General features: G+C 39.6%; 1 protein-coding gene across 2 annotated transcripts in view; it reads right to left on the bottom strand.

The window, feature by feature from the left end:
- The window catches only part of ARID4B (AT-rich interaction domain 4B), a 131,423-nt gene that overhangs the window by 1,521 nt on the left and 103,769 nt on the right, over nt 1-26,133 (bottom strand). The window contains exons 17-23 of one of the 2 annotated variants that reach the window (XM_015419979.1): nt 19,606-19,854; nt 12,886-12,970; nt 10,228-10,420; nt 6,414-7,601; nt 3,640-3,750; nt 2,459-2,656; nt 1,945-2,091 (exon numbers count right to left, since the gene is read on the bottom strand). In XM_015419979.1, coding sequence (XP_015275465.1) covers nt 1,945-2,091; nt 2,459-2,656; nt 3,640-3,750; nt 6,414-7,601; nt 10,228-10,420; nt 12,886-12,970; nt 19,606-19,854 — 2,171 coding nt within the window. The remainder of the gene's footprint in view (nt 1-1,944; nt 2,092-2,458; nt 2,657-3,639; nt 3,751-6,413; nt 7,602-10,227; nt 10,421-12,885; nt 12,971-19,605; nt 19,855-26,133) is intronic. The other variant, XM_015419987.1, reaches the window with a different exon arrangement.

The following is a 26,133-nucleotide window of genomic DNA, read 5'->3' as shown; positions in this document are numbered from 1 at the left end:
CTAATCGAAATGGTAGAGAAAATCCACTTCTGCAAACTTGCTCTTTTTACTGAAACATTTATTGATTTTAAAAAAATCATATTCCTGTTCTTTGCTGAGTTCGGAGTAGGCTAGCAACAACAAATGCTATACATTAAAAATCAGATAATAAAAACAATTAAAGTAACAGTGAAATCAACCTATACAGCCACAATGGCCAGCAGACATATTACAAACCCATTAATTACTAAATGCCTTTGGGGAAAGTATTAAATGGTGTGTGCATAAAAGTCATGGAGGACTTTCTCTAGAAGTATTCCATAGTTTGGGTGCTACAGATGGAAAAACATAGTTCTTAGCCAGAGCAGAATGAACTTGCCATATCCAAGGGATCACGAAAACCACCTGCTAGGCTGTCCCAAGTCTTCTGGAAGGGGGTGGTGGTCCTTCACTGGATCCAACCATTAGTATTTTTGAGGGAGTCCAGCTTTGAGTCTTGATTTGAGTATATGGCAGGATACAGTTGTTCCAAATAATATCTACTAGATGAATTTACACTGCAAACTCAGGCAGATTCCACGTTCAAATAGTTGCTCTCCCAGCTCAGCCATGCTATTTGACATACACTGAAGTGTGAGAGTGAAGAGAAGGCTACACTGCCCCACTTCTAATCATACAGCATACGAGAGATTCTCATTTGTGTTCTGGGACCACTATCAAATTAGATGAGCTGCAATATAGCACACCACTGAGAGACAGACACTGCAAAGTACCTATTTGAGTCCTCAGATGGTTATCTGTGAAACAAGCCAGTTTATGGTGGCTTGTACAGGTGTAGAGGTATCCAATTCCTCTCTGTCAATCAATGCATGAGAAATCTGTCCCTCTGTTTATCGACCAAGTGGTTGCATCTATCTTTTGATGGACTTGTTAGCTTCCTTGTCATATTTCTTCCATTCAGCATGCAGAACAACTCTTGCCCTTCTCTTTTAGTATAATGTCTCCAGAGAAGAGACAAGTTTATGTGTCAAACTCGATGCAACAATGGGAGATTTGAGAACTGATATGCTACTGCTTTTAAAATAGCAAACAATAACTGCAGAAGGGGAAGTTTTAGATTATGGCCATATGTATCATGTTATCCTTTTAAGATTATGATAATCACATACAAGAAGGGGCTAATCCAACTCCTCTACCTGACCATGGGAAGAGATTGTGCCTCAGTGGAAAAGCCTCTGCTTTGCATGCAGATGGTTCCAGGTCCAACCCCTGGCATCTCCAGTTAAAAGAACCAGGCAGTAGTTGATGCGAAACACCTCTAACTGAGGCCTTGAATGGCTGCTGCTAGTCAGGCTTGATAACACAGACCTTGAAGCAACATTGATCCTATTCAGTATATGCAGGTCTCCTACAATTACTACTGGCATCATACCTAGTCTGACACTGACTTTTGTAAAGAGAAAATGTCCCTCCTGTATTTTTCACATTGCTTAAGAATTATACTGGCAGCTACTGAGTATGAGAAAAACAATATCATAATGGGGGGGGGGAAAGAATTTATCAGTATTTAAAGGGTAAATAACATACCTAATTCTAAAAAAAATATGTTTGGAAATTAAATCCAACAGATATAGCCATTTTTATCCAAATATGTCCTTAAATGTATTGTGGCTCAGAGCATCTATGAGAAGTATTAGCTTAGAAACTACAGTGTAGTTCTACAATTAAGCCCAACAAGTTATTCCTATGCAGCATTTATGACCAACATGCGAGACAAGGAAGCTCCAAAGAAAATCGATCTTAATTTCAAATAATTAAGATACAGAAAGGAATACACGAGATTCACCCAAGATTCACAAAACGAAAAACCTAACGTTTTAACAGATGACCAAAAGTCAGATTTTGATCTTACTGATACTGTTCAACTTTAAAATATGAGAGAAATGTTTAGGCAGAATAACTCACTTTCCCGCTCTTTTTTCTTCAAACGCTTTCTTCTTCGGTCAATGGAAGCGACTTCAGATTTTAAAGACAAGTAGTGTTTCCTGATTTCTTGTAACTTTTCTTGAAGGATTGTTATGCGCTCTGCACTGGTCATATTTTCCAAGTCAGCTGCATTTAAAACAACATCTGTTAGTCTAAGCTAAAATGTTAATTCATCTTCCTTATTTAGAGAAACATAAAAATGAATGAATTGCCAGATTGTAGTGAAAGGAAAAAGCAACTTACCATTTATAGATTAAATATCAGTGAAGTCAAATTTATGTAAATGCAGGACTTCTAACTGAAACATCAAAAGCTGAAGAATATTTTCAAAAATACAAGAATCACCTCCTGCAAGAATAGATGAGCCAGGAGCATCTAGTTCTTTCTTAAGACTTGTGGCCCTTCCCCTAGCAAGATTCATTCCCTTGTCATTGGAGCGGCAACAGGCACATACATAAGAAAGTGAAACAAGCTACAGGGAATCTACACTTACACATTTGGAAACTCCATTTGTAAAGTTTTGGCAAACGATTATTCTGTTCTTTAAGATCTGAATCCTTCTCCCCATTTTTCCCACATTTTGCTGGAGACTTGGATTGCTGAGACTTCATTCCTGCAGAAACTGATTTTGTTGGCTGAGATTTGGCAATACTTTCCCCAGCAGACAGTTCTTCACTATCGCTGCTGTTTGCTGAAGAAACAGACAGAAATACTCTGTATAGTTTTAGCTGATTCCTAAGAAACCCTTCAAATCCCTTCAGGTGTTTCACTTTATAAGCACCATTTTCTCTTCAAGATTAAAAGCAATCATCATCTGGCAATCATCCAATTAAAAACAGAATGACAACTTGAACTAGACCAGGGGTGGCCAAACTGCAGCTCAGGAGCCACATGCGGCTCTTTCACACATATTGTGTGGCTCCCGGCAGAGCGGCTGGGGAAGTGAAGGGGAGGCATGCCTTCCCGATCGGTCTTCCCTTCCCCAGCCAGTGTTCCCCTCCTTGGGTAGGCTTGAGGGGTGGGGGAGGGGGGGAGCAGAGAAAGAAAGCAACTTTAACTTCAAATGCATTCTCAAAGCCCCCTCCCAGCCTACAAATATCATTGGATAAATAAATATCATCAATATCTGTTTTTACCCCTTTCGTTTTTATTTTTGGCAGACTCATTTAATATTAATAAAAAGCAAATTAGCAGATTTTTCAATAAAAACACGTGTGTAATATTTGTTCATGTCTTGTGGCTCTCAAACAGCTGATGTTTATTCTATGTGCCTCTTACGTTAAAGGAAGTGTGGTCACCCCTGAACTAGACAAATGGAAATCTCACACAGTTCCTGCATAGGTGAGAATGTGACTTGGACCTCGAAGGATGGAGGGAAAGCAATCACATAATCTGCTAAGGGCTGGGCAACTCCTCAAAATCATGGGAATGACGTGGTAGTCTCTCTGCAGAGGTTACATTCCAATTCAGTCATATTCTTCACTTAAACAATATTGTAAACATTCACTTGTGAAGAACCTGAATATTACGGTTTTAGATTTACAAAATCAGGCCCAAACTGGTGCAGCAATACATTTAATATGCCACTCCATACAAATGGAATGTCTATGTAACTTCAAGTTTCATGGATATAGTTCTAATATGTTTTGCTCTGCACCTTGTTGTCATACTTACCACTTTTGCTCTTCTTTTTGTTGTTCATGACTGGAGTTTTGTGACTTCTTTTCTGCTTTTTTGAGGACCCACCTCCCTGGACATCTTTAAGCCTCTTCTGACCCGTACAAGCTACATTAAAAAGCAGTGAACACTTAGGAAAAACAAGATAATATACCCTATGTATTTTACATAACACAGACCCTCAATATGACGTGGTAACTACATGAGATGGGATTATTTTAAATGCTTAAGTGACAGAGGCTGCAATTCTAAGAACACTTCCTCAGAGTGAGCCCCATTCACTGAAATGGTTTTTACTTCAGAACAGATCTGAGTACAGAATTGATTGCTATCTGACCCTTGATTCAATGCAAATGCTCGAAAATAAATAGTCCAAGACCTACAGAAGGGCTTTGCTTGCTGTTTTTGCCACAGAAATCGCTACTGGAAAAACAAACTAGTGCTCTATTTAAAAAGCATCTGGCAAGCAGTGTTCCCTCTAAGATGAGTTAGTGTGAGCTAGCTCACAGTTTTTTAGCCTCTGGCTCACACATTTTTGTCTTAGCTCAGAAAGAATGGCTCCAGAACAAACTAATTTATGCAGTACCCAGATCACTTGCTCTCAACTTTAATGCCAGAAGATCACAAAGTAGAATTTTTGCTCATAAGACTCTACAGCTTAGAGGGAGCATTGCTGGCAAGTGGATATTACTGAGGCAAAAACAGGAAGTGAACTACTTTGTACTGATATCCTTTCTTTGGATCCCAACCACAGACAACCTGATTTTAGATACTCTGTGCCTTACTTAGCAGAGTTGCATCCTCCAAAGCCCACACCTCAACAGGCTTAGAAGGATGAGGTTCTGCTTAGGATGGTATTGTAAATGCAGTAAGGAACTGGTTAGCTGATTGATTAAAACAGAGAAGAACAAGGAATATCACAATATCTAATTCTGAATATGGTCTTAGATGTAGATTGTTAGATCCACAGATTAAGGCCACATACAGAGGAGGTAGGTAATTCTACAAACTTGCAAAACAATAAGAGTGGTGGAGAAAATAAAAAATGAGTTTTAAAATGCTGAGATCTCAGAATTTCCTCATGAGGATTTAGTAGCCATTTTGGGTTGTCTAGGCAACACAAGTTATCCAAAATGGCTGTTGCAGCTTTACTTGAACACTGGAGGTGAATTGTGAAAGGATGAGTGGGTAGGCAGACAAGACCAGAAGGAAGATGGAGGGTTGGTGGGAAGAAGGAAAGAAAATTGGAACAAGAGAGGGGAAATGAGGATGGGAGAGTCAAGAAAGCAGGAAAAACAGAAATGCTGCAACAGGAAATGAGAAAGCAGTAGATGGGTTGAGACAGGACAATGGAAGGGATGGGGGAAGAAACCAGGAAAAGGAAAGAATGTGTGGAGGCTGTGTGGCGGGGGGAGGGAGGGAAAATATTGGTAGGCTGCGGAAGATGATCGACTATGGGAAGATGAAGTTCCCCCAGTAAGTCCTCTGCTTGTATTATTATACATTTTAAAAATAATTTTTAATGCACCAAGGAACAGACTGTTCACATTACTGCTCACTTTAAATGTGCAAGGTCCTTTAGTAATTCACTGAAATATTTGATATTGATATAAGAAAATTATACTATGGATAAAACTAATATAGGTCAGCATTAAAGTCATAATGGGTCACAATCAGGGCTGTACATTTTTGATAACCCTACGTATTTTCAATTTACTGCTAATGTTGTTTTTGAGGGAAGTTTTTTCTTAGCTTACAGGGTTACATCCCTTCACAACGTTATGTACAATTGTTCCCCCCCCCCAAAGGATAATTATGAACAGAGCTAAGCAGAAATGGAAGCAAGCTGCCCAACAAGCCAAAACTGGTTGGCCATGACAAGTGAATAAAGGTGCTGCCTCTCTGTATCTCCAGTGACTTGCTGCGCTCTCTGGCGACAGACATAAAGGGTACCCTTGCCAAATACTGTAGTTAACACTGTGCTAAAATTATCTGAAACAATTTTCTGAGTTCTTGCATGAGAACTGTGATTTATTACAACACAGTTATTAAGCTGTATTTTTTGGGATCCTGATTATAACTTTAAGGAGAGCAAAATATTCCAGCTCTTGTTGGAGTTTAAGTAAAAATACTGGGCTGAAACCAAAGGTAATTTTATACTGATGCGAATCCCTTCTGTGAGTGGAAGTGTATGCAGGGTATTTTACCATTTCCCCCTTCTGGCTGCTGCCCATCAATTCCTTGCAATGCTACTCCTGGAGGGACAGCAGATCCTCAGGAACAGCAAGAGAGCAGTAGTGAACTGGTGCAAATTGTCCCCCTCTTCTTTGGTGGAAATGACTTATGCTGGCATAAAAGGATGTTGGGATTCATACCCAAACCTCTCATTTTAATGTATTTTTAAACAGTCATTCATTCAACTGTCAATCATACTGCTTATGCCTCTGATGACATATTCTGAACTTTACAACTTCCACAGACTTTAAGTCATCAACTAAGATCTGAACACAATATATTAATAATTATGGATTGGCTCCTATGAGCTTTCTGCTTGAACAAGAGGGAGGAAGTCAGTTTCAGTTGATTTCCCCTCCTTGCTGTAGCCCACTGTGTTGCAAGGCATGTTGTTCATGAAGCTCTCAAATCCACAGCATCAGTTTTTCAAGGGTCATGGGGGAAGATAAGAAAAGACCTGCCTTCCACGGAAAACTTGTAGGATCCACGTCAGTACAATTTAGAGCAGGAATATATACTAAATGGTACATTTATACCTTTCTCAGATTGTTCTGGTTGATTGCTGCTGCTGGAGCTGACACTGGCATCAAAACCTGTAGGAGATATATTGCCTTCGGACTGAAGATCCTGCAGTTCTCCAACAACACTGTCCACCTCAATTGTGCTGTCTGTTTCACTCTTGATACTTCGTACCTCTTCTTGATTTGGTGGCAGTGGGTCAGAGACAGATACATTGGACTGATGTCTGCTTGATTCTGCTGCAGTTACAGATGGTGGTGATTCAGGTGTGGTTGGAGGGGTGTTTAGCACTGAATTACTGCCACTACTTGGGAATTCAACTTTCTTGTCATTCATTTCAACTGTTTTCTCCTCAACAGATTTGGAATCTGTACTGAGTGGCAAAGGCCTTTCAGCTTTAGAACTGGGCAAAGCAGTCTCCTCTTCTACCAGAGTTTGCAGATGCTCCTCCGGTACAGCATCCTCTGGAGAAGCATGCGGTGGGGAAGCTGCTGCTTCTGTGTCAGAGTCTGAAAAAAGTTCCTTGAGAGTTTTTTTAGGCCATTGTCCCTGAATACTTGACCACACATCCTTCCGATCTTTAGCTCTGGTATGCTGAAGTCTTTCATCAGAGTTAGTTAGAAGTTTTACTCTCTTTTCTGCAACTTCAGAGAAACCTGAATAAAAAGCATTTGTCCGTAAAGATTTCCTCTTCTCCTCTAACCCATTGTACTTCTTCGTTGGTGTTATTTTTAATTTTTTCCCCTCATCTTCATCTGATGAGCTGTTGCTACTGTTTTCCAAACTAAGCATGTCTTTGCCATTTGATTTGTCATCCTTAATATTAGGTGACCCAGTTTTTAAACATTCTTCTGTGCCACCAATCCTCCGTTTACCACGTTTTACTTGTGGCTTTGTTTTATCCACTGCTTCTTTTTTTACCTCTTTCCTCTTCTTGGTGGTTTCATTTTCTCCATCATAATCAGTATCATCTGATAGCTCTGCCAGTTCTTTCAGCAGTCTTTCTGGAGATTTGGATATTGGTTTAGATGCATCTGCAAGGATTTTAGTATCTTCTGGAAAGGATGAGCTGTTCTGCTCCTTTGGACAGAGTTCATTATTTTCTTTGTTCACATCCTCATCTTGAGGTTCCTCCTTACCGTTATTATGTACACTTGGAACACTTTGGTCATCATCCTGCTCGCTTTCATCAGAGCTTTCAGAAGCTAATAGAACACACACAAAGATAAGAAAATAAATGCCAAATACCGTTATTCTGTTCACATTTTTCAGGTATATTACAAGTGTATTGATAAGGAAAACCACATTTAACTTTAAGAAATACTAGGTGTGACAGCAACAGATCTGTGATTTGGCATGAGGTAAACCCCCCAGTCCTGCAGCCCCTCTCAACATCATGTCCCTTGTGGCTGTCTCCCCGCCTACTATCCAGTGGCTGCTTTTAACCTTGTTAAGACACACAACACAGATTTCCAGCCATTGCTCTCCCATTGTCCCATCTACTTGAACTATTGGGTATGAAATCCCCTATAGTCTTATAGTTACTTGTTACAAAAGGCAGATGACTCTTGTGTAGAAGCTTGCTTCTACTGCAAAGCATGCCCTTTGACAAATTGGGATGCAGGAAATTAAAGTTTTCTAAATTTATTCTTATGTTGAAGTTTGCATAGATGTTGACAAAGTTTTAATGCACTGAAGGTTTAATGCATTCATACTTCCTGTATTTCCCAAGGTTAAAAATACATTATAAATAGGACCCGTAATCAGTATATGATTACTTCAAGTAATCTTAGTCTAATGTTTACATTTCTTGTATTCAAAGGATTAGTGATTTCTGTCATTATTCAGACTACAAAAATGTTACTATCAGAAATCTAGGCTGAAAATGAATTAATGGATTAGTATTTATAGGTGTAAAGAAGTGTTATGGCATATAACTGCACACAGTTATAAAAATCACATACATCCTGAAACATGACACATCAGTACAATGATTATTTTAGCTGGTTGCATTTGTGTATGTAAAAGGACTGACAACCTTAATATCTGTTCATCTTCAGTCCACATGTATGACACAGGCATCTTTCTACCTTTGTTTTAAAAACTTATTTGAATGGATTCTGTTACTTGTAAGTCTCTGAAACCCCCCAAATCACCCCTCAATTTTTGCATCAAAAATAATACGTGTCACTTTTTGCTAATGTTAATTGAACATTCAAAAATTATTGAAGAAAGCATTTACATTAACATCACACAGATAAACATTATTCTAAGATAACTTGTAGATAATTTGCAAGACAAATAATGAAGCAGACTCAAAAGGTAAATGCACAGAAACAAAGGGTAATGAGGATGATTCTGGAAGTGTTTAGTGGAGGTAGGGTTGTAAAGAAGAAACTTACATTCAGAGGACAACACTGGACAAATGCCAAATTTAGCACTACTAAGAAATAAAGATGGGGAAGGAGGGCCATAGTGCAGACTGGAAGGAAAAAACAGCCATGGGAAAAAGGCTCCCTCACTCAAGGGAGGAAGAGCGCCTGCCCAGCCAGCATCACTTGGGCCTTAGCTGAGTATTTCCTTCCTTGTGGGGGCCCTGCTAGGCCAGGTGCCTCCTTCCCCACCCCACCCAGGGTGAGGGCTGCTAGCTTGTGGGAGTGGTTTGTGCCCACCCCTTATAGGGCAAGGGCTCCCCCTCACTTGGGTAGCCCCCAGGCCATTGGCCCCCCAGAACTTTTTCCAGTGGTCTTAAATGGCCAATCCACACCTGGGAAGGCCTCATTTAAATTGCATCACAGTGTAGAAGAGTGCCTCTGTTGTTGTGAGAAAACAAGCAAAAAACTTTATATTGTTGTGGACAATAACCAGGATTATTTTTTTTATAAAACTCCTATTTAGTTACATGTTCACAAGAGGCCTTTAGACCTTATCTTCCCGAAGAGCAGCCTCCCCTCCCCACCACATGGCAAATTGATTTTGAAAGCAAGGGAAATTTTATGGCATTCAACCCCACCCCGACGTGCACATCACCCAGAAGTGACGTGACCACGCTGGGCATGCTGGGGGCGGGGCCATGGTCATCCAAGGGAAAACTCTATGGTTTTTCCTCGGATGGTCGTGGCCCCGCCCCAGCATGCCCAGCGTCGTCATGTCACTTCCGGGTGATGTGCGTGCGGCGCCAGCAGCCGGCCAGGAGTCCCCCGCTGCGGCAAGAAAATGACTTGGCAACCCTATCAAAAAGTCAAGAATTCTTCTGGGTATGCACAAGCCCTTGAGGCACACATGAAGTAGTTCTTCAGATTCTGACCCAAGACTAGAACCTTGAAGTTGCTTCTGGAAGAAACAGATCCACTATGAAGAGGATGCAATTCAGCAGAACTTTCAAATGAGAGGGTGGTAGAAGCATGCATATAGTAATACCTGGACCACAGAAGCAAAACAGAAAGCTTTTGCTCAATTTGACCTTTCAGTTCAGGATCAAGCAAGATAACATGAAGACAAGGCATTTGATCCAGGAAAGAATATATCTGCACTGCAGGTACTCCTTACACATCCTCATTTTGTTCAATTCTCTATTTAAAGTTGTGTTGCTTTATTATATCAGCAGCAGAAAGGTGTCCACAAAAATTACTAATCCATCAAAATCAAAACAAAGCAAAACCCAACAAAAATGCTCACATTCCGAACCACACTTGGGTTAGCTGTTGATGAATACAGGCTACCAGGTGAGCAGCTACTTACAAGCTCATGTTATATAAAGACATTTTCTCTCCTAAATCTTGAAGGATAAAACATATTCAGACAATGAATTAGAAAGTCTGTTAACATTACCTTGCAGTCCATTAAAGATGGAAGCAATCTCTAAAGATTTATTTGGACTTGATTCAGAGGTTTTGGCTTCAGTGCTGTCTGGTTTGGATGCCATCTCAGGTGATATACTGGCATGAAAAGGTGGCTTTGACGAGCGGCGCAATTTAGACGCTTTAGGAGAATATTTCTCATCTTTCTCTTTGTCAGCTTTATTCTGTTTTAAAGAGGGAAAAAGCCACTATTTACATCGTTAATTAACCCATACAATTTACTTCTGACATGTGTTCACTGTGCAGTGCCAGAAAAAAGTGGTCAGAGAGATGGATTTTTCCTGCCTCCACATTCCCCCATCAAAACTCATGCAATATAGGGGAATACACTGAGGAGAGGCAAAATTGCCCCTCTTGCCTGTTAGATCAAGAAGCTCTGCTGATGGAAGGGGAAGAGTGGGCAATTTCACTTGCATTCTTTCCTCAGTGCAGTGGCCTGTGTTGCAAAGACTTTATCCATGCTGTCCTATAATCTTTAACATTGCCTTTCTGAGGATCACAGGCAACTGCTGGGAGAAGCGGGAAGTGGGAAAAATTGATTTCTGCCATGCTATTTTCACATAATCCACCCTGCTATTTTCACATAAAACAAAATACCCTTTATCAAGTCCTGAATTTATGAACTGCACAAAGATACTTCTCTCAACACATGACATTTAATTTTTTTAATCAAATAGGGAATATTTTATGTCATATTAGTATGCACCTTTCAATGCCCAGCACAGATATTATGCTCTCCTTCTGCATTAGCACAGGGGTAAATAATGGCATATTACTGGCACAGTATAACATAGGTAATAGAGAAGTTCTTGGAAGATTGATGGAAAAGTTTGCAAGCTTTTTATCCCAGAAACCCATTAGTGATATTCTGCCTTTATTAGATACTGCATTTCTGCAAAATAAATACTTTGAGGCTCTTCTTTCACGTGCCCCACCCCCCTGCATTCTGCCATGTTAGCCCACACCAGGGGAAGCTCCTTCAGGCCTCAGAATTGGAGGGAAAGGAGGCTGCAGCACCTTCTCTTCCTTGGACAGCTGTCTTCCTTTTGGCACGAAGTCCTGTCCACAGCTTTCCTTCCCAGCTTGTCCCTGGAGCTTTCTCTTATGCCTACCCTACCCCCGTTCCCCAAGGTCTAATCCCAGCACTGCTTGTCAGGTTCTGGCACCTGTTCTAGCCAATCTGGAGCATAGGTAGGGTATTTGCTCACCTATTCCTGGCTGTTGCCTGCTCCTTAGTCCCTCCCTCCAACCCCTGGCTTCTCCCTACCTTTCTATGGCTGAGCACTTGTGTCCACCCTAGCCTACAGCTTGTCCTGTTTCTGGCCTCTTGCCTGTGTTGCTGCTGCTGGGTCCACTGGCAAGGTTGTTGTCCTCCTTGTTGGTGGGGTCCACTCCCCTGGCAGTCTCAAGGGCTGCCAGGACCTGCTCCTAGATGGTGCAGGTGTTGCCAGCCTATTGCTGGCCAATGACATCATTGGCCTTCTCAGGATCAACCCAAGCCAACTCCCACCCTTGACAGCCACTGGCCCCTCCCAGCTCAGCTCTCCCTCCAGCAGCTGAACTGGCGGTGCTCCTCCTGGACTCAGCCAAGTGCCTGCTGGTCTGATTGTGGAGCCCGGCTGTGATGCCCTAATGTGGCTGGCGGGAGTTTAGGTGAATCTGGGCCAGGTGTCAGCTCTGGACACATAACATAAATAATAAAAATCCTAATACACACTGGTATAATAATATTTACAATGTTGTCGTTGTACAAAGTCCTTTCACTCATTTCTACTGAATCACACAATCCTGAGCAGTGCAACTGTAAAGACAGTTACAAAGGGCTTAGAAGGATATAAATTGATTTAGGATTGCACTGAAAGTCACTTTAGTTTTCTTAAAAAGGGGTAGCAATTTCCACCAATTCCCTACTTTGCCCCAGGAACAAAATTGTGGAGGGCTCAGTTTACTGCAGCAGGAGGGGAGAACTGTCTTCTTCTTATGAAAATATAAGTGTCTACATGTCTTCAGAACTGAATGGTAGGATACAGGCCTCTTTCTGTCCCATAGGGGAATTTTAAGCCTACCTTAGTGTTCTGTGGCATAGAATGTTATGAATCCACTGAAAAGCAGTCAGACTACATGTGGGCAATTCTAGGTCCTATTCAAGAGACACTTCAAAATATGGCAACACTTACAGGGAGCAGGAGAGTTTCCTTATGTAACTGATATTGGGGTTGGTCACAGTGTAAACCTGAATATACTCTAATTGTTTGCGTCCTTAGTTTACCTTCCTTGTTCTGCTTCATGGATAATACAGAGATTTCTCACATTTGTCCAATGATGGAATCTTGCATGTTAGCTCACTAACAAAACTGGGCTAATAGAAAGCATTACTGTGCCTACTTCTGCATTCAACAAACCAGAAAATACCACACATTAATGGCCTGATACAGAACTGTTAGCTTTGCCCTTCACAGAACAGATAGAGCTTCAATTGTAACTCTTAGAGATACATTGTGAATAGAATATGAGCTTATTTTTATGGACCTCTCAGCAACAATAACAACGGCTAACACAGAGAAGTATAGTGCTTTCTTTTCCCTCTTTGCACAAGAATAAAATTCAGTAGTAGCCCATAGTGATCTACCTTTATTTTCTTTCGATGTTTTATTTTTGGCACATTTTTGTCAGCTGGTCTCACTATTTTCTCTGCTTTTATCCATTCATCATACCTATGGAGAAATAAAATACACATAGTTACATTATGGTAATATTCAATACACAGGATTTAGACCCACCAAGTTTTAAAAATCTGACTCTCTACTATATATGAACAATTTGTAAATATTCAGGATAAGAATGACACTTTGCATTTATAAAGCACCCAAAGCATTTTGTATACATTATCTTACTACAGCAACAACTCGTTCTAGGAGATCAGTGTTTATTATCCCCATATTGCACAGGAATCAAGATAGAAAAAGAGTGGCTGCCTAAGGCCACCTGGGGAGTTCAAGACTTCCTGATGTTTAGGTTACTCTCTTGATTGCTATTCTACACTGTAACTCTTGGCATACTTGCAACTTAGTATTTGCAAATATTTCAGAAAAGGGTCACAGAATGCACGGAACTTTAATCAGGTTCTTCTCATTCTATAACTCTGTTATGGATCTGCTCTCTCCCCATATATGGGATCTGTTTCAATAGGAAAGCTACTTCCTAGTAGTGGAAAGCCATGGAAAAACAGTGGAAGAATCCATTGTACAAATGCTCATATCAAAACAAGTTCTTAGAGAAGAATAAAAGCACAATATTATCAGTAACCTAACATAATTTATTACTGTGAACTGAACAATCAACAGGCCTTATGCTGAAGTCCAGATATGAACGTTTAAATTATTATTTGTAGTGTGGATACAAAGAACTGTGGATGGGCCAGTTCCAGCCCATGGGCCATATGTTTGACACCTCTGGTCTAGGATAAAGAACACAGGATGTGCCACAGAAAGCGAAACTGGCCTCTCCACCAGTATGAGCTGTTGCACAAATTGTACAAAAGATCATATAAGAGTGGCAGAGGAGATTCCTGCCAATTCCCACTACAGCCCCTTGTACTGCACGCCATACAAATCCCAAAGGCCCCCGATCTCAGAAACAGCTATGTGTGTGTGTTTGTACGCAGAAGTAAGGGGAAACAAGAAAGATCTGTTTCGCAAATGTTACCCTATTTACATTACTCTGATCAATATGTTTAAAAGTATTGGTTAAAAAAGTAAACCCCTATGAAGTACAAAATTTATGGTAGTGAAGCAATTCTCTCACCAACAAGATCATTTACTATAAAAGCACTTCATGCTCGTGTATTCAGAACATATTTCATTCCTTCCTTTAAAAAATAACATTTTCAACTCTTATGAGATAAATTTATTACTTTGTACTTGTTACTTATTAAGTACAGTCATTACACAAGAGCAATCACATCAGCACATATAAATTATGGGTTTGATATTCAGAGCTGGATACTATCAACTCAAATGCTGTGAGATCACTATGCAGGCATTCCTTACAGTGACTTAATTGAAGAAACTCATTGAAATCCATGTAAAGTGTACAGGACTTGAAATATGCCCAGAAGAAGAAGGGTCATTTCACATTACTCAAGAGCAAGCCTCCTCCTTGGCTTCTTAAGGAAAGGAGGACTGACTGTGAAGGCTGCCTTCCTGTTCTGTCTCTTTCCTCCAATGCCTCTTCCATTTCTAACCAGATCAGTTTGCCACTGTCTCTCAGTTTTTGCCATTTAAAATTTACAAAACTGCCATTGCTGCTCACCTCAAGCATTGGAGAGACAGATGTGTGGCCAATGAAAGCAATAATCTTAACCCAAGCTATAACTTCTGACTCCATGATTTGGAGACCCTTCTGCCCTGGGTCTCACCAGAAATGAGATGTGTCCAGTAGCAACCCTGCTTATCATGGCTACTGCCAAGCTGGAATTCAATGAAAATATCAAGACTATGAATCAGAATAACTGGGAGGTGCCCCTCTACTCCTCCACCACTTCAACTTTAAGTCCTGCTCACCAGCTTCTAAACACCAGTCTGAACAGATACTATGCAAGAATCCAGACATTAGGACCAGCGGCATACACACAGGAGAGAGCTTGAAACTCCACTCTAAATTTATGATGTTCAAACATATGGGTTCTACGCAGTCTCATCAGTATAATCTCTCTTTAGCTAAGTTCCAGGTTGCACTTTTAAAATAACAGCATGGTAAATTGCTTTGATCAGATACCTTTCACACATCTGCTTTCAACATTAAACCTGAGGGAAAATGCAAACATGTTGGGTTGGATCCAGACTAAATTGGCAATTTCCACCCATTCCCCCTTCCCGCTGCAGACCCCCCTCATATCATTCCTAAGGTCCCCTGTCCCCTCAAATAAGTATTTTGTGGAGATCAGTGCACTGCAGTGGGAGTAGAGGCAGGAAAGTTCCATTCTGCTGACAGAAAATTTAGTCTGGATCCAACCCACTGGTTTAGATTCTGGCTGAATTATCCTTTAGAGGAAGGCACCCACATCAGCAGAATGAAATTTGTCTTCTTCCCTCTGCTGCTGCAGCCCATCGATCTCTCCAAAATACTATCTCAAGGGGACAGGGAACCATTTTGGGAAGTTCAGTGCACAGCAGCAGCAGGGGTAGGCAGAAAAATTGGTTTCTAGCAATGTAAGGACCTTCTGCTAATGGAAACCAAACTTTGGATCCAATCCAATCCATTATTTGCATGCACTAATAGTGTATCCTCCAGAGCTTGTCAGTAATATTTGACCCACTCATGCGACAAAATAAGCATGGCTTTGGACATTCAAAACACAGCAGAAACAAGAAGCATGGGTTAACACATTATTAATACCAGAGCTATGAAACAAAATGACATGGATCTTTCCCATCCTCTCTTTTCCTCCAACAAAATTCATCCCCACCCTACCCACCAAAAATCTAATTGTAGTGATGTCAGTACCCGAATGAACAAAATGCCATGAGATCTGGGGAGCTACATACAGTGTGGTAGAAATTCCCCTTATCTTTCTCTTTCACCAGCAATTATTTCAGTTGTGTCTCTACTGATATAGCAGTGAGATAGGGTTCATATGGTTGACTCCCCCTCCTCAATGTTGTCCCTAAGGCACTATGTTTTTTTTGCACATGCAACCTCACAACCTCCAACATTCGTTTTTTGGAGATCTCTAGGGGTAGCTGGGAATGATCTGTCTCCACAAATTACTTCTGTGAGGACTTATGTGTTCACAGTGATTAGATTCAAGAATGTTCATTGCATCAAGCTGAAGAGGAGCGAATATCCTCACCACAAAGAATTTTCTGATCTAAAATCATGATGATTAGCTGTGTACACAAAACATATGTTGATACAAAGCAATTCAAGTAGAGCAAAAAAAGAGCATGTTGGCCCAACCCTTCTCCCTTCCTAAAAGAGCTTTTCCCAACCTCTCTTGTATGGCTTAAGGTGGTGGACACAGTGCCTAAGCTCAAACATGTAGGATATAGTGCCCATGTTTCAGCAAACTCACAAAGGCAAAATAGCATGCTTGAAGCAAAGGACAGAGCTACGACACTCACCCCCACTCCTTCTCTGTGCATGTTGACTTGTCCATATGTGTACATACAACATATATAGGAGAAATAGAAACTTTTGTTTTATAGTCTGAAGCGTTGTACATACAAGGCTTCGGACTATAACACAAAAGTTTCTTTCCCCCCCTAACTTCAGAAGAGTGGACTGCAAGATCTACACTGAATTTACAGACTAGAATTATTTCCCTCCCAGCTACTACAGTCACTAATTATACACATAGTACTGAACTCAGGCATGAAGCTCATTGGGTGACCTTGGATCAGCCATTTTTTCCTCAGCTTAACCTAACTCACAGGACTTGTAAGGATAAAGTGGAGGAGGACAGAACAATGTATGCAGCCCTGAGCTCTTTGGAGAAAGGCTAGGATAAAAATTCAGTGGATAGGTGGATAGAATTTTCCTGCTCTTGCTGGCATCTCTTAACAATGACTACATTCTGATAGTTCTGGATCATGGTGTGTGTGTGTGTGTGTGTGTGTGTGTGTGTGTGTATAAAATGACGCTCCACCCTTCAGTCGAAGTTCATCAAAATGTAGTTCTGTTAATACAAGGCTTTAACTTAAATCCTTTGCCTAAAACATCAGCATAATGCAAACCCTGATATATAGTAAGCTCCTGCCCAAAGGTAAAAAATTGACTCAACAGCGAATAGTCTACAACTATGATGCTTTTAACCAGCATCAGATCAGAACTATTGCACAAATACTTTTATCCGTTGCCAAAGCATTCATCACTTGCTACCAGCTGAGAAACATTTTTCAGCTCATGTCAATGCTGTCTGCATGGATGGTGGGGGTATGTTGATACTGACAAATGCAACATGCTTTTACCATGAAACTGTTCACCCTTGAAGATATATTTACAGGAGGCAGCAAACACAGTTGGGAAAGCTTCCTGAAATTCCCTTTTCAGCAGTACAATCAGCAACTTCTGTGAATATACCTAGTGGCATACTACACTACATTACACAATACACACACCACAAGCACTGTATGCATATAATCAAAGGTGAGAAATATCCTGTCCTTGGAATCTGAGCTGAGAAGACCAAGCTATCTAGAAGTTTTATATCTCGTGACAGTGCCCAGGCTTGTAGGGGAAATTAATCTAGAATCACAATGCCCTTGAACTGATGGCCTCCATCTACTACTCAGGATATCTCTTAGGATCCAACTTAGAGGATTTTGAAGAAACTATAGTGAGATATTTTCTCAGCCTCATCCTTAAAAGCCAGAGTCATATCCAGGAATACAATAAAAGTTTGAAAGAACCACTCAAGCCATGATAGTCACAAACTGCTTACAAATTTTCTAATTCAGTCTTTACCAACATAAGCTCAAAATGTAACTGGCATACAAATTCCACTGAAAACCTGACATTTAAAATCTGGAACTTTTATTTCATATTGCAGTAAATTAAGTCTGCAAAAATTACTCTCGTTTTCAACTTCTTCCCAATCTGAAAAGAAACAAAGACTGTTACTGAAATAGGTACTTGTCACTTGGGCAGAAGTAGTAGTCTAAAATATACAGCCTTTCCAAAGAACAGTGTTTGAGTCCAGTGGCACCTTTTAAGACCAACAAAGTTTTATTCTGGGTATAAGCTTTTATGTGCATGCACACGTCTTCAGATACAGTGTGCATACACATGGAAGCTTATACCCAGAATAAAACTTTGTTGGTCTTAAAGGTACCATTGGACTCAAACTTTGTTCTGCTGCTTCAGACCAATATGGCTACACCACCTGAGCCTTTCCAAAGGTTACAAATCAGGATAAAATCAAAGGACAGGAAAGCTTTTTGCAAGTTTTCTACAGCACTATGGAATTCACATATAGTGTTTTCATCACTATACTTATACATAAACCACAAGAGTTTATTATTTAACAACACATACCATAATCTCCTGAATAATTACATTGCATTAAAATATATGTTGGTCAGGCAACTTTAAAAAAAGACACTGTAAAAAGTTTAACACAGAATCTTCAGTATCAGCCTCTGATTTGTCTGATTACTCTGATTAGGGATGACTTCATTGCATATAAGTTCCATTATGAAAACACAGAAGGTGGCATGACAGTTTTCCAACTGTGACTCATGCCAGCTACCTTTGCCAGCACTAGGGAGTCTAACACAGCCTCTCTCCAACCTTTTTAGAAGAAGAAGAGGAGGAGGAGATTTTATTTATACCCCACCCTTCACTCGGAGTCTCAGAGCGGCTTACAATCTCCTTTCCCTTCCCCTCCCCACCACAGACACCCTGTGAGGTGGGTGGGGCTGAGAGAGCTCTCCTGAGAACTGCCCATGACAGAATGAAGATGATATAAAAGTAGTATGAATTCAAATGGCAAAGGAAAGATGATAAAGAGTCCATATCAGTATTAGTGAGAAATGTTGGGCCTGTCACAAAAACCTTTGCAAAGAACAGATTCATAAACCAAGCTTTTGAGAACACAGCAATATGGAAACTCCACAGACTAGGACATTAATGGAATAAGAGACTTCAAGAACGTTTTGGCAGAATGTTAAGCTTGTCATTTGCCAAAGGCACTAAATTATGGCCGCAAGCCATAATGATAAGAAAATGGCTCAGACATAAAAATAACATTATCACTAAGCCAAGATGAATCTTCTGCAGAAGTACGTGGCAAAAAGAAGCCAGGTCCAGCAAAATGAAAAACAATTGTTCACTGCCCATTAATGTGCATATAAGGATCAGGATGCTCAGAGAGACTGGGTCACCTGATTTAATGCTGAAAATGAAATGCAGGCTCTTGCATGCAATCCTCCAGAAAGAGATTCAATTTTTCCAAATGAAATTTCACTTCACGTTAACTTCATGGTAAGCTATATGTATTTTTCCCATAGTAGACTATGAGAAATGTATAGAGATCTAGCAGTGTTGAACACTACATGATTGAGAAGACTTAATGGGGGACAAGGGGACTACATCATGCTATTTACTGTTAAAACGTATTTATATAAATCTGTATCAGAAGTCTGAATAAGATTATTTTGCTTGATTTATATGCTACTAGTAGTTGAAGTCATATCCTATAATAGAAATAATTTTATACAGTATAGTTATCTTCATAGAACAGTAATATTGGAAAAAAAATCAATATTCAGTGTCTATTTGAGAAGTAGAAATACACCAGTGTGTTTCAGAAGTGTTTTAAGGAAGTAATCACTAGCTAAATCTCAGTTACCTCACATTCCATCCGCAGTAGTGCACCAAGTAAAGGACTTCTCCACCTTCAATATCAGAATCTTTAATACTAGCTTCGTACATTTTTTGATTTTTCCCTCGTCCATACCGCACTTGGACTTTCATGCCTGGTGGATAACATTCAAACTCTTCTTCCTCATTGTTGTCAATGTGGTCATCTTCCTCTTCTTCCTCCTCCTCTTCTACTTCTTCATCTTCCTCTTCATCTTCCTCTTTAATGGGGCCATGGCTTGAAAGGTTTAAAAAATGTCAGTTAATAATAAAAATACTTGAAAAAAAATGCTCAGTGCCATTTGGCGTATACTGATTAATACTGTGGATGCACAGAGGATGAAGAACAGGAGGCTCCATATATATATGCATATATATATGAAATCCTTTAAAGATGAGGTTTTTTTAATTAGTATTGTCAACTGACAAGAATATCAAGCAATCAGGATCAGTGACAGAAAGATGCTTTAAATTCAAAGAAGATTTTAAAAGATGACTTGGTTTAATGAGAAATGTCTATTACATCTATGAAGATTAAAGATGACCTTACAGACCAAAATGCTACTGGATCTGACTACTTTAACTGAAATATCTATTCCCCCCATCTTGAGCCCATCAGTAACGATATATATATAGCCTTGCCTTTCTTTTCTTTTCTTTTTCCTGTGTGCATTATAAATTATTCTTCATAAACATAATTGTGATTTCATTACAGTGGCTTGACTGATAATAGACTGCTTTGCAGACACTCTTTTCTTACTATGTCCAGTATCCAAAGAACTGTGCACCGAGTTCAGAACTCTCAAGCTGGGTTGGGGCTTGTTTTTCTGAAACAGAAGTCTCTGATTCCTCTTGTTAAACTACATAGTTTCAAAAGGTGTTTTAAAAACAGTCTATGACACGCTATAGGGAGGATATTGTCTTCTAAATAAACAATCCCAGATCCCTGTTTATATTTAAAGCAGATTTTTGGATCCTGGGTGACATAAGGAAATATTTGTGATGTAATAAAAGTCTTTAAATTAAAAAACTCAATTCAATATTTCATTGTATATTAAGACTTTAAAAAAATAGATTTCATTTGGGCTGTCTCTATGAAGCACTGGGCAGGAGGTTTGTTACATGTCCTACTAAGTCTGATACAAAATTTTGTCAAGAAGGCACCCCAAATTAGAGGCAGGCACACCAAATTTTTGAATGTTTAGGTCTGGATACAAAACAGAGGATACCTCTGTGAGAGAGAACTTGCAGAACATAAGCTTTGCTGGCAGTTCGTCTCAGCTGTTTCTGTTGCTGAAAAGGCAAATTCAGTACTGAAGGTAGTTTGTCTCTTAAGAGGTAGGAACTGTAGTGTCAAGCACAGACAGCAAGACTTGAGCTACTTTACAGTTTTCTTTTGCATTATGCATGCCCTTTCTCTGCTTTTCAACCCCAACAATTATCCTCTAATCATAAACTGGATTTGGGAATGTTCTTATTTTATAAATATTTAAAGCATTTATGCTTAATAATTGAGCACTATTTAGAGAAAATCTGAAAACCAGAATATTTTTGAACAGTTTAACAACTATATAGAACAAGGTGCTATGCTAACTATATATATTCAAACTTAATTGTTAAAATATTTAGTATAAAGAAAAGCTATTTCTCATATAACAAAATGTAATCCAGTTCTCCAAACAATTTGATCAATACTGCTACTACTACTACCACTCCTAATAGTTTATCCACTTTTCCCATGAACTAGTCCTTAACATGTCACAGCATATATATCTTCTCAGCTGCACCGAAGATGGCACTGAGATGACTTATTACAGTGTCTATTACGGCCTTTGATTACACTTCAGATTTTGAGTTCAACGAATTTTGGTTTTTTTAAACTCCCAAAGCTGCATTTATAGATCACACTAAAACAATAATTTCCAAACTGTTTTTTTCCTTTGGGGGGGGGGATAACGAGGAGCTTACTACTTGAAAACTATAAGAAAGATAAGGTATAAATACTTCAATTAATTATAAATAAGCAAAAAACTAAAGCTCAATTGGATGATCAGAGTTAGTTGTAAGGTTAGTTTTACTGCAGCCATTATCTTCAACGTTTGTGAATTGCCCTTATCTACAAAGGTTTCATGAACAGCTTCTAGGTTGCAGTACCATTCTTCCAATTTTTAATGTTCATATAATCAGAGCTCTCCATTCCTACAGAACTATCTTACTAAATATGAGAAAACACACTGATGAATTAAGCTTTTTATTATTTTAAAATTATATACATTATATCACGCTGGTATGAAATCTTCATTGTCTAAAATGACAGGAACAGCCATTATGTTTCCCACAGGTTCCTCTTCAGTTCTCCCTCTCTTTTTAAAAAAATTAATTTATCGGCCTCGTGGTTGTAAAGAAAGGTCTGAAAAAATGATGAGAGAGTGAAAAGCTCTGACTGAAAAGCAAACAGTACAATCCTCCTATCCACAGAGAAGGCTGTAAATCTTCTGGAAGCAAATATTAGGATGCATAAGAAAGTTAAAGGAGAGATTTTATATATATGTATATATTTAAAAGTGGTAAAGAGTGATATGCAATCCACAGATGGAAGATACAAAGATGCAACCAAAGTCTAGGATATTCATGTTAGGGAACAGCAGAGCTGTCAAGAATACACGCTTGCATGTTTTCCAATCTTTTTGTAGACCTTTACTATGAAGATACTGCTATACAGACAGAAGCAAAGCAGTGAACATCATGAAGCAGAAGTCTTTAGAAAATATGTAGCCAGGGTAGAGATCAGTATGTCTTGGAAAAGCTTTGCTTGACCATGTCAACACAAAAGGCAAATGCTATCCTTGTATTCTGAATTCTAAATTTGATAAACCAAATTAAAAAGATAGTTGTAGCAGGTGATCACCTATAAGATCTTAAATATTTTTCATAAAGCTGTGGCAGTAAGATGATTTGGGCTAGTGTTGCAAAACCAACTGAATGGCCAGAGCACTAGTGCTCTGGAATGCAAAACACATCAACCGACTGGTAAGGTAAGATGAGGATGTAAGAAGGTTACATATGTACACTATTTCAAGTAGTTCATGTCCCCAAAAATAGTAACCAACATTTTAATAGGGACAATGGAAGAAAGCAGTCAGCAACAAAAGAAGGAAGGCCACAACTACCTTAAAATATTTATATACCGACTTGAAGATTATGAAGTAAATCTTGCTAAAAATACAACTGAAATATTAGCAGAAGTGTGCAAGGGAAATACTATTCAACTTTATATATTTCAGAGAGGAAACTTCAACCGTCCTTGGATCTAAGGTCTATATGGACAAATCTTTATTTGTTACATTAATGCTGGCAATTCACTGTTTAAGATATTAAAATGTATTACCATTAAGTAGAATACGTTTCCAGCTTTGAAATTAATATGCTTATGCACCACTGATACGTTGAAAGTAATCAAAACCAGCCATACATCATAGACAGCCAGTTTGGTGTAGTGGTTAAGCGCGTGGACTCTAATCTGGGAGAACAGGGTTTGATTCCCCACTCCTCCACTTGCACCTGGTTGGATGACCTTGGGCAAGCCGTAGTTCTGATAAGAGCTGTTCCTGAAAAAGAGTTTCTGTGAAGAGCTCTCTCAGCCCCACCTACCTCACAGGGTGTCTGTTGTGGGGAGGGGAAGGGAAAGGAGTTTGTAAGCTGCTCTGAGACACCTTTGGGTAGTGAAGGGCGGGGTATAAATCCAATCTCTTCTTCTTCTTCAATTGCCCTCAAGAAAGCAGTCCAATGGAAAAGTTAACTTTTTCAGCCCTCTTATCACGAACAAGATTTGATCCAAAGATCTTTTGAAAGAGGTATCCCTGATTTCCATGGATTCTACCCTCCAACTACAGTAGTCAGTGCAACAATCATTGCAGCTTCTAAGCATCCACTGGCCCTCAGGAATGGCTTTTCAGAGGCTGCAGTGGGAAGGAATGTTTAACTGTGCAAGTAGAGTTCGGCTTTTTCGGGTTTGAATTAACGAACAGTTCTTCACAAAGCAAAACAGAACAGTTAGCAGTACGCATGTGGCTCTTCAACTCCTGTAAAGGGTCAAAAGGCTGACAGCCATGAGCACCATTGCCACTGTTTTACAGGTAGCCAGTATTACGGATTTATAAATCATAAATGTAACATCGACTAATGCAGAATGATCCGACAGTATTAGGACATCTCTTATACTTCAAAATACAGGCCATGAAATGAAGTTGGATACATCAGCCCATAATAGGGTTGCCAGACCACCCGGTGGAGGTGGGGGGGGTCCCCTGCTGCCACCCTGCCACTAATCAGCTGGTTGGTGGGGGGAATTTACCCTGAAAAAGAAGGAGATCATCTGACATTCCTACATCATGGCCTATGTGACCCTGAAGTAATGTCATCATGTACAAGTCGCTGGGACAATGTTCTAGCATTTAGACAAAAACTCTATGATGAAAGCCAAATATACCATAGAGTTTTTGCCCAAATACCAGAGCATCGTCCCGATATCCTGGAAATGATGATGTCACTTCCAGGTCACGTGGTAAGTGATGCAGACACATTGTGGCACATCAGATGGGCCTCCTTGCTGCTCCCAGTAAGTCCCTCCCATCCCCTACCAGTTCTCAGGAGGAACCTGGCAACCCTAGCTCATAATAGGTTTGGAAGTAGAAGGCTTAGTTCCTTTGCTACATTCTAGATACTGAATTATGGAGTGACTAAAAAAGCTAATTCTGGAGTTGTACAACCAGAATAACCACAGTGGTGGTGATGAATAGATACAGCAATTTCAACAGTTCTTATTGGATAACAAGTAACTGTTGCCACTAATATCCTATCTCATTAGTTATTGAATATCCCATTTTGTTGATTGTACTGACTCACTATATCCACCTTGAGTCCATGTGAGGAAGGCGGACTAAAATACCGTAAATAAAATAAACATCTCCAAAAGGAAGGACTTAGAAAAGGATCAGAGTCACTGCTTCATTAATTAGTTTTAATATTCCAATTTAAAAGCTTTCACTTATTTTTCAAGTTCTTTCAAGACCAGTTTCCACTTTTAGTTCTGAATCTATATCTAAGAGTTACAAACTGCCTGAATCATAGTAGCAAGAACGACCATATTGCCACTCATTTAGAAGCCTGTTCTCTTTGAAAATGAAGCATCTGTTGTAAAACTTTTTAGATTACAAAGCATCAATGTAAGTATTCCACACAATTCATTAATGAACTCACTGCTTTATAGAGTAAATCACAAACAAAGAACATAAGATGTGGAATAGGAGACTTCTTCAGTATTCTCCCCTTAGAGTGTTATTTTATTACTGGAGCAAACTCAGGATAATAAGTCACGAGTTTCAGAATGCTAGAAAAGATATGTTATTGAACAGAGTAAAAGCAGCAAGAAAGCACTGGGTACACAATACGTATGTTATTTTTAAATAATCTGTAATAAATTAACACAAATGGTTATAGTTTTTAACAAAAATAGTGGAATCACTCTTCCATAAAAGCATCTTTTGTAACCCATCCTGTTCAATGTTCTTTGTTACAACTACAACCAAATAACAGCAGATCGACTTGTTATCTTCAAGTGATTTTTCCAAACACACAATTCTGTTAGACAGCAAATAAAACATGTGATGTTGTCTTTTATCAGATAATAATACAAATTTGACTTAAGAACATAAGAACATAAGAAAAGCCAATGTTGGAACAGTCCAATGGCCCATCCAGTCCAATACTCTGTCACACAGTGGCCAAAAATACCAGGTGCCATCAGGAGATCCAGCAGTGGGGCTAGGACACTAGAAGCCCTCCCACTGTTCCCCCCCCCCAAGCACCAAGAATACAGAGTATCACTTGCTGACAGTTCCTATCTATACCTTGAGGCTAACAGCCACTGATGGACCTCTGCTCCATATGTTTATCCAATTCCCGCTTGAAGCCGTCCATACTTGTAGCCGCCACCCCCGCCTGTGGCAGTGAATTCCATGTGTTAATCACTCTTTGGGTGAAAAAGTACTTCCTTTTATCTGTTCTAACCCGACTGCTCAGCAATTTCATTGAGTGCCCACGAGTTCTTGTATTGTGAGAAAGGGAGAAAAGTACTTCTTTCTCTACCTGCTCTATCCCATGCATAATCTTATAAACCTCGATCATGTCGCCCCTCAGCCATCGTTTCTCCAAGCTAAAGAGCCCCAAGAGTTTTAACTTTTCTTCATAGGGAAAGTGTTCCAACCTTTTTATCATTCTAGTTGCCCTTTTCTGCACCTTTCCCAATGCTATAATATACTTTTTGAGGTGTGGTACCAGAACTGTACACAGTACTCCAAATGAGGTTGCACCATTGATTTATACAGGGGCATTATGATACTGGCTGATTTGTTTTCAATTCCCTTCCTAATAATCCCCAGCATAGTGTTGGCCTTTTTTATTGCAGTCACACACTGTCCCGACATTTTCATTGAATTATCTACTATGACTCCAAGAT

Source organism: Gekko japonicus, unplaced genomic scaffold (assembly GCF_001447785.1).
Source record: "Gekko japonicus isolate JY-2015 unplaced genomic scaffold, Gekko_japonicus_V1.1 scaffold315, whole genome shotgun sequence".
Classification (NCBI taxonomy): domain Eukaryota; kingdom Metazoa; phylum Chordata; class Lepidosauria; order Squamata; family Gekkonidae; genus Gekko; species Gekko japonicus.
This window is presented reverse-complemented; position numbering and strand designations above follow the sequence as displayed.